Source organism: Miscanthus floridulus, chromosome 17 (genome assembly GCF_019320115.1).
Source record: "Miscanthus floridulus cultivar M001 chromosome 17, ASM1932011v1, whole genome shotgun sequence".
Taxonomy (NCBI): domain Eukaryota; kingdom Viridiplantae; phylum Streptophyta; class Magnoliopsida; order Poales; family Poaceae; genus Miscanthus; species Miscanthus floridulus.
Window position 1 is genome coordinate 15,105,425 of NC_089596.1, and position 9,436 is coordinate 15,114,860.

The 9,436-nt window shown below is 42.7% G+C and overlaps 1 protein-coding gene across 1 annotated transcript; it reads right to left on the reverse strand.

The window, feature by feature from the left end:
• Positions 1 to 238: 238 nt before the first annotated feature.
• On the reverse strand, positions 239 to 1,182 carry LOC136516674 (uncharacterized). The gene is made up of 5 exons (XM_066510139.1): positions 1,108 to 1,182; positions 909 to 1,019; positions 720 to 804; positions 545 to 637; positions 239 to 463 (listed from the first exon to the last, which is right to left on the reverse strand). Exons 2-5 carry the CDS (start codon positions 977 to 979, stop codon positions 266 to 268), a joined length of 447 nt encoding a protein of 148 aa, XP_066366236.1. The 5' UTR covers positions 980 to 1,019; positions 1,108 to 1,182; the 3' UTR covers positions 239 to 265.
• Between the last annotated feature and the right edge of the window lie 8,254 nt (positions 1,183 to 9,436).

The following is a 9,436-nucleotide window of genomic DNA, read 5'->3' on the forward strand; positions in this document are numbered from 1 at the left end:
ACCGCCCCTACAGTACATTTTCCCGCAAAAAAAAATTCAAATTTACAATTCAAATTTGACCAGAACTGTTTGTTTCTGCGTATTCCATCCAGCATCCGCATTGCCGAACGGCCCGCGACCAACGTTCCAAACCGCGTTCGCGTTGCCGAACGCCACGCGACCAACGTTCCGAACGTGACTATATAAAGTACAATTACAAGTCCAATTCGTAATGATATATATATACAATCCATCATTAAATATACAAATTTCATACACATTGTTATCAACGTCCTAGAGCTAGCCTTTCAGTCTCACGAAGGTGTTGGTACTGAGGATTTGTACCTAAGTCAGACTCTCGATCATGGTAGGCGCCTCTGACGTGTACAATCTGGTCCAATATGAAGTTGCAAAGGTCGCCGACGAGCTCTAAGAGTTGGTCATCCTTGTATGGGTCTCTTTTCATTCCTTTCTCTTCTCTCCACTACAAGAAAACAAGTTTCAGTTTAGTATTTCATACCATTTATAAAGTTTTTATACTACGGGTGAAGAGGTTCAAACTTACCCTTAAGGGGTGTCTCCTGTAGGCACCGGTGTTACTCATCATAGAACATATATAGTATCCACAATGTACACTCCCAGGCCTCTGCTTGGGGCACTGTGTGTTTTGCATATGAAAATATTAGGTAATGCTTTTGACAGCCATGTAACGGAGTACTGAAGAAGTAAGTTACACTTACCGCACATAGTGTTTTTATAGCCAGCTTTTCCTTCCTCGCTGGATCATGCCTTCCGTGATGATGCGAGACATAGAACCTAAATGCCCTGTTCGAATTATTTTAGCAAATACAACTTGTTAGTATGCATAAGTGAACGTTACAAGTATGTATACAGACATATAAGCTAATGAGGATTGTCGATATGTATACGTCTTGAGAATCGATATGAAGTCTTTGTATGTCGCCGGGTCCTTATCTATTGAATCAAAGACCCATGCCATGCTCTTCCCGACATCGACGGCTATACAAATCCAGTGGTTGCTGCATGGATTTAATCATAGAACTAGATAAGCTCTTTTACATCGAATAAAATATATCGAACATAGCTTTAAGTTATAGTTGAACTTACTCGAAGTTGTATGGTAGCCATATAGTAGAGTGTTGTTGGAGATTTTTGAAAGCCAGAGCAATGTATGCCGCAACCTTAAGGGACTCTTCCCTTAGCTTCGCACTATGGATGCGCTCTTTCTCCCGAAGAGTCTTTGCAGCTGCTAGCTCTTTGGCATCCAGTGTCCACCGTTTAGGGTAATTAAAATTTGTTTGGGCTATAGCTTGAGGGTCTACATACCCGGCTTTCACACTTGGCATTTGTTTGACAATGTGCACTTGCATTCTACAAATCACGGCGTGGGTTAGTTACAACAAAATTCAAAGATTACATTCATATCATATCGGAAGGACAAGGACTTACAGGCACCACGTGCGAATTAGATTCATCTCCATTTCTCCCAGGTGAAAGCATGTGTGCATGTCATTGAAGTCAAAGACAATTTTCCCGGCTGGGCTTCCAAATGTGTCGGTGGGAAAGCATGCTTGTATGATATCTATGCTCGTTGGGAGAACACGCAAGTACCAATCATGAAACCTTCTCATTCCAAGTGGTAGGCGCTGGATGTCCCGGTTTGGTAGGAAGGGCTTGCCTCTTTCATATTTTTTCGGGCAATCCTTTGACCATTCGATGGCATCAACATTTGGATACTGCTTTGCAATTTGGTGAAGTTTGCTACTGACGGCCTCCTCAGAACCCCGTGATGGGACATTTTTAACTTGGTTTTTAGGCTTGAACTGATCATGGGAATACCACTTGGACACCGACGAGACGTCTTTGATCGGAACATAAACTGGCCTTATGTGGATTGGAATCTTCTTTCGGAGTTCCCATTCAGGCACGTCCTCATCTTCTTGTGCATCACCTTCTTCAGGAGGCACTCGTTGTTCATGTATCGGTTGTGCTTGTTGACAAGACTGTGACATCTCATGATGCACTTGCCCGGTACGAGCTGGAGAAGGTTGTGGCATCTCATCAGGCACATGCTCGATAGGAGGCGGGGAAGAATATGGCATCTCAGGAATGTGGGGGTCACGAGACGGTGAAAATATCTCCCCGGCCTCAACAACTCGCTCCAAATTTGGGAGAGGGGGAGGCGGCGAAGAAGCAGTCAATATAATGTCCCGTTTGTGCCAGAGGATGAACTGCCCCATAACGTCTCCGAGTAACACCAGCCCCTCGGGAGTTGCGTAGTCTATCCTCCACTGCATGAACTCGGGCTTCACTGTATGCACCTCGACCCTAGTGTAGTCCGGCGGTATGTTATTATTGTGGTGTAAGCCACCGGGAGGATGTGCAACACCCGTTGCCACCTCCATCATAGTGTTCTGCCGGCCGCTGAGAAACACCAAGGTGCAACTAGTAGGTTCCCGTATGAGATCGACTGAGGTTGTGGCTGCAGTGGAACCTTGGCTGCTAGGAACTTTCGGAGGGCTGCCAACTAATGCCAGTTCTCCCGGTGGCGTCACTAATATACGTGGCTCCATAGACATTCCTTGCTCCTCCAGTGCCTTCGCAACTAGAGCCTTCACTTGGAGCTCAAGACTAGTCTCCAGGTCTCGGCCATGTTTCTTGTACATGTGCTTGTCCTCTTCGAATCCTTGCTTCCAAGTCATCCTTTTCCCTAGCCCCCTGGTGCGGCCTGTGTGCTCCTTGTTTCCCAAGCCAAGGCTAAGCTCGTCCCTCTCTCTAGAAGGATTGAATGAGCCCTTCTCTTTGTCTTCAGCATATTTCAGTATCCTTGATACCGCCTCTTGGGTCTCCGGCTTATCAAACTTAAGATTACTGCCGGATGGTTCTGTACTCCTCGCATATATCTAGTTCCTTGAGCGTACCTTCAACTTCGTCACATCGATATTCCCAGCAGTTGCGGCCTCTTCATCCATCTTTCTAAACTGCTCTTTCTTGGCATAGTAGCCACCGGGGCCTAGATGATGGTGGTGTTTGTTCCTCTTCGCTAGCTCGGTGTTACGAGCACTGAGCTCCAATGCCTCCGCTGAAGTCTTCTGAGCCACGAGCTCCTCCCATTGACTAGGAGTTATTTTGCCGAACTCGTTGAAGGGAGTTAACCCCTTTTGGATATACTTCGTGTTAAGCTCCGACCTCCAACGTCGCAATGACTCTCCCATCATCCTGATAGCATTTTTTTTTACCAATTCGTGCTTACCCTCTGGAAATCTAAAATTGACCTTCAGCTGCCTATCCCATAGTGCATTCTTTATGTTCTCTGGTACCTCTTTCCAGTTAGGGATTGCTGGGTTCAATTTATCTCTTACTAGGGCCCCGATCGCATTACGGAATCGTCCTCTTAATTCCTTCGGCTTAAGGATCTCCCCTGCTGGCCCAACCTCCGTTATCACATAGCAAGCCTTATCTGGATATAGATTTCCTTTTCTATCCCCTCATTTCCTCTTAGGCTTGGTAGTCGTGGTTGTGTCTTGAGTTTGTGGAGCAGAGGCATCGTGATCCGTCTCTGTGGTTGTTGCCTCTGCTCTCCTTTCCTCTACTCCGTCTTGTCCAGCGAGATGTCGCGGACGTCGACGTCGTCTTTTCTGAGTTTTAGGAGGGACCTGTATATAGGACAGGTCAAAGTGTTAGCAGAGGTAACACAGCCAAAGCTTTAGCAAAATTTACAAGCTAAGGCTTCTTCCCTACCTCCTCGTTCGGGTCAAAATCCTTGTCCAAATCTTCCTCCGTTGGCCTCCTTCTTGCTTCAGGTGGGAAAGGATCCTCGGGACTTTCATATCCCTCTTCTGACTCATCATCCTCTTCTTCTTCGCCTTCAGCAGCCTCTCCTTCAGGGCCTTCCTCCTCGTCACACTCCTCCTGAGTAAGCATCACTTCTAGATCTTTTTCTACCTCGTTATCAAACTGTTCCTGAGTAAGCTGGTCCTCTAGTGCTTGCTCCTCAAGGGTTGGCTGCTCATCATGCTCGGGGCATCGAGCTGCACGGTCTGTTGTCCGCGACATTATTTCGCGCTTTGTTCTAAAAGATGCAAGAAAGTGTGCTTTAGGTACGCGAGAAGGTATAAGAAATCAAAAAGGTCTATAAACCAAAGTAGTCCTATAAAACAACAATATAAAAAATGAGAAGTAGCAGTGGTAGAGGCCTCAGAAACATGTCAATCATCATCTGATCTTGAACTTGGAGCATCAAGGCATCATAACAGAGAAGAGAGGAGAAGGTAATGTAGGGGCGGCTGCTAATGATGCCAAGTTCCTCACAAGTTCTTGATCATCAGCTCATATTCCATATAATGTATGGACTTGGACAATTTCATCATCGGCAAAACAAAGGAGAGGAGAGGAGAGGGGAGATTTGGCAAAAAAAAAGCAACTGCTGCTTAACAAACATAGAGAGGAAAATGTATAAAAAAGCAGCTGCTGCTTCCCAAACATAGAGGATAGGAAAGGTGGCAAAAATAGAGGAGAGGGGAGATTTGGCAAAAAAAAAGCAGGTGCTGCTTCCCAAAAAAAGCAACAACTGCCAGACAGAAGTAGAAGTAGTAAACAGTAGTAGTAGGGAAGTCGTAGAGTAGTAGTAGAAGTAGCAAAAGCTGCTTAGGAGAGAAGAGTAGAGTGGAGTAGAGGAGAGGAGAGGAGTAGAGTGCAGTAGAGGAGAGTAGTAGTAGAAGAGGAGTGGTAGAGTAGTAGGAGAAGAGTAGGAGTGGTAGTAGGAGTAGCAAGTAGTAGTAATAGGAGTTGTAGGAGACCAACCAGCAGCCACTAGTAGTAAGAGTTGATAGAAGACAGAAGATAATAAGTAGCAATAGTAGTAAGTAGAGAGAGGAGTAGTAGGAGTAGCAAGTAGTAGTAGGAGCAGCTGGCCAGCAGCCACCAAGTAGTAGTAATAAGAGTTGTAGGAGACCAACCAGCAGCCAGCAGCCACTGGTACATGGGCAAATCAATGATTTCGCTCATGCTAACCACATTTCTAATACTCAAAATCACCAAACAGGAAACCAAGACATCATGATAAAACAAAGAAAACGTAATACTACGTTTTTGCTGAAATTGATGCCACTTGCACCTAATAATAGTAGACAAATAGGATGCAAGCTGCAGACAAATAGATTGCAGGTCGGATGAAGAATAGGGTGTAGTAGCTGCAACATCCAAATATTATATGAAATAGAGATAACTGGTAAGTGCATAGGCAAAAAAGTCATGAAATATAAATAACTGGTAATATTATATGAAATAAAAAGTTTCTAGCAGATCCTAAACAAGGTCACAACAGAAATTAGCATTTTAGTTTTCACCCATATAGAGCTACAGTTAGTTTTCACCCATATAAAATTAGAGTAGAGTGGAGTAGAGGAGAGGAGAGGAGTAGAGTGCAGTAGAGGAGAGTAGTAGTAGAAGAGGAGTGGTAGAGTAATAGGAGAAGAGCAGGAGTAGTAGTAGGAGTAGCAAGTAGTAGTAATAGGAGTTGTAGGAGACCAACCAGCAGCCACTAGTAGTAAGAGTTGATAGAAGACAGAAGATAATAAGTAGCAATAGTAGTAAGTAGAGAGAGGAGTAGTAGGAGTAGCAAGTAGTAGTAGGAGCAGCTGGCCAGCAGCCACCAAGTAGTAGTAATAAGAGTTGTAGGAGACCAACCAGCAGCCAGCAGCCAGCAGCCACTGGTACATGGGCAAATCAATGATTTCGCTCATGCTAACCACATTTCTAATACTCAAAATCACCAAACAGGAAACCAAGACATCATGATAAAACAAAGAAAACGTAATACTACGTTTTTGCTGAAATTGATGCCACTTGCACCTAATAATAGTAGACAAATAGGATGCAAGCTGCAGACAAATAGATTGCAGGTCGGATGAAGAATAGGATGTAGTAGCTGCAACATCCAAATATTATATGAAATAGAGATAACTGGTAAGTGCATAGGCAAAAAAGTCATGAAATATAAATAACTGGTAATATTATATGAAATAAAAAGTTTCTAGCAGATCCTAAACAAGGTCACAACAGAAATTAGCATTTTAGTTTTCACCCATATAGAGCTACAGTTAGTTTTCACCCATATAAAATTAGAGTAGAGTGGAGTAGAGGAGAGGAGAGGAGTAGAGTGCAGTAGAGGAGAGTAGTAGTAGAAGAGGAGTGGTAGAGTAGTAGGAGAAGAGCAGGAGTAGTAGTAGGAGTAGCAAGTAGTAGTAATAGGAGTTGTAGGAGACCAACCAGCAGCCACTAGATGTCTGATTGGGTACAAATAGCTTTGATGAATGAACAAAAGCTAACAAACACCTGCTGTTATTGCTGTGCTGAAGTAACAAACTTGCTGAAGTAACAACCACATAATTGTTGCCTTCAACTTTTATGAAATGATTTTTTTTGTTTTCCTTCAACCACATAATAATTGCACTAGGGTACTAGATGTCTGATGCCCTTTTCATTTTCAGGACAAAAAATGGTTGTACAAACAAGAAAAAATAATTATGGCTTCCTCACTGAGTATGAGAAGCAAAGGTTGCTGGCATTGCAAGGAATAAAAGGGTTCTGGAATCCTATGATGGCCTTGACATGAGCAGCAGCAACACCCATCCAAGAGGAAAAAAAGGTGATTTGTCTTATAAATGTGCACAACTACTAATATTCTAAATTGTTCTAATACACAAACAGAGCTAGCAGGAAAGCCTTTTCTAGCAGCTAGTGAACACAAGCAGTAGAGACGAATCCCAAAAATACCAAAATGATGTCAATATTTTCTAGTTCACTCTAAGTGTGTGTTCTAATAGCAAACCCGAATAACTTCTTAAATAGTTAAATTACGATAATAGAAACCATTGACAAAACAAACAGATAAGCAATACTACATTTAGCTCGATTCTATGTGGCAGCAATCCTTACGCCTAAAAGTAGAAAAAGGATGCCACTTGCTATTTTGATGAAAGGAAGAGTATTCCAACACCTAAACTGAGCACCTCCACCCTAAACTGAGTATTCCATCCTTGCAGCCAAATCAAATTGTTGTGAAACAAATTGAGAGCAAAGCACATGAGATAAGGTACCACCGATCAGTTCCTGCTAAAACAATTCGTATTCTAAACACATTTCTAACCCAATCACCACTATAGCAAGAGGATGCCACTTGCTATTTCACAGAAAGGAAGCGTGTTCTAACAGCTAAAATGAGAACCTCCCAATCTCAGCTCTCATATTCAAAATCATGAAATCGACTTCTAAAATTGGTTGAATCTGTTGGAATACTTTGATTTCCTACTGTTTCAAGGGAGTGATTAAATATCTAGGCTGCAGTCAGCCCCATGGGGGCAAACAGTCAAACCACACTAGAAACATATAACTTTCAGAAATAAAGCATGAAAATTGATAAATTTTGATTCCAAGTAGATATAGTTTCAGAGAGTTTACTATAGAAAAAAACATATTTCAGTTCAATTGGTTGCCTGGGTAAAAACAAAAGTAGGTGTGAAGAAAAAACAAAAGTGGTGTGAAGAAAATTGTATGTGCACCTAGAAGTAAATCAGCCAAGTCATATAAAAAGTCTATCTATCTATATGAATGGTAAAGTACCTATATGAGCGTCGGTGGCTCATTTGCACGCGGACGCGTGGTCTATGACTTTTTGCAGAATCAAAATCAGCAGAGCTCTCGACCAACGACCAACAGCAAGATAAATAAAACCCTAGATAGAACCAACACACAATTCGTCTAAATGCATCTCCCAGCAAAGGATTCAAGCTATTCGTCTAAATGCATTTTAGTTTCTAGCAGATCCTAAAGAAGGAGCGTACCGGCACAGGTGTTCAGAAGACGACGGTGAGCCGGAGTGGCGGGTGATGAGGTCGTCGAAGGGGTCCTGACGGCCGGTGGCCTGGCGAGTTGAAGCGGTCGAAGGTCCAGAAGCCGTAGGGGCACGGCCGTGCTCCCCCACCGCCGAGGAGCTCGCCCGTCGTCGGCGTGCGGGGGCAGGACGTCGGGGGCCGGGCGTGGGGCGCCGGGAGCCTACGTCGTCGGCGCGCGGGGGCGGGCTCTAGGGGCCGGGGGCGGGACGCCGAGCGCCGAGGGCTGGTGTGGGCGGGCGCGGGACCGGCGGCGGGGCCGGCAGCGTGGGCAGCGGTGGAAACCCTAGCAGCCTGATGGCGTCGGAGGGAGAAGACAGCGCCCAGACGATGACTCCCGTGCGCTACCCTCCAATTTATACTAGGTATCATTTGTAGGGGCGGTTCCTGATCCAGCCGCCCCTACAAATCGATTTTTAGGGGCGGTTCCTGATCCAACCGCCCCTACAAATATTTTTTTAAATTATAAATTCTATATTTTTATATCATAAAAACACAATTATAAATTCTACATTTTGTTCAAACTTTCTCAAATGAAAAAATGGACTATATAAGGATTGTAGATCTTGATGAGATGAACAACCTTGTTATTCAGAGTTTTTCCATCTGAGGTCATTTAGTGTCTCATTTGAGCAAGTTTGACCAAGTCAAATTTGGTCAAATGAAAAAACAACACTTTGACTCTAGTATTATGAACTCTAAATAACTTCAAATTGAAAAGTTTTGAATACCAAGTTTGATCATCTCAGCAATATCTACAATTGTTGTTTTGGTCAACTTTCCATTTGAGAAAGTTTGGACGGTTCAAATTTGTGATTTTTAAATTTCGACGCCTACAAACTAGTTTTCGGAACCCTAGGTTATCTCAAATTGAAAAGTTTTGAATACCAAGTTTGTTCATCTCATCAAGATATACAATCCTTATATAGTACATTTTTTCATTTGAGAAAGTTTGAACAAAATGTAGATCAAATTTGACAAGTGTGTGACATAGTTTCAGACAGTCTATATGAGATTCAAGAATTTGTGACTAGTGTTTGATAAAACTTTCTCAAATGGGAAAATAAGCTATGTAAGGATTGTAGATCTCAATGAGATGAACAACCTTGTTATTCAGAGTTTTTCCATCTGAGGTCATTTAGTGTCTCATTTGAGCAAGTTTGACCAAGTCAAATTTGGTCAAATGAAAAAACAACACTTTGACTCTAGTATTATGAACTCTAAATAACTTCAAATTGAAAAGTTTTGAATACCAAGTTTGATCATCTCAGCAAGATCTACAATTGTTGTTTTGGTCAACTTTCCATTTGAGAAAGTTTGGACGGTTCAAATTTGTGATTTTTAAATTTCGACGCCTACAAACTAGTTTTCGGAACCCTAGGTTATCTCAAATTGAAAAGTTTTGAATACCAAGTTTGTTCATCTCATCAAGATATACAATCCTTATATAGTACATTTTTTCATTTGAGAAAGTTTGAATAAAATATAGATCAAATTTGACAAGTGTGTGACATAGTTTCAGACAGTCTATATGAGATTCAAGA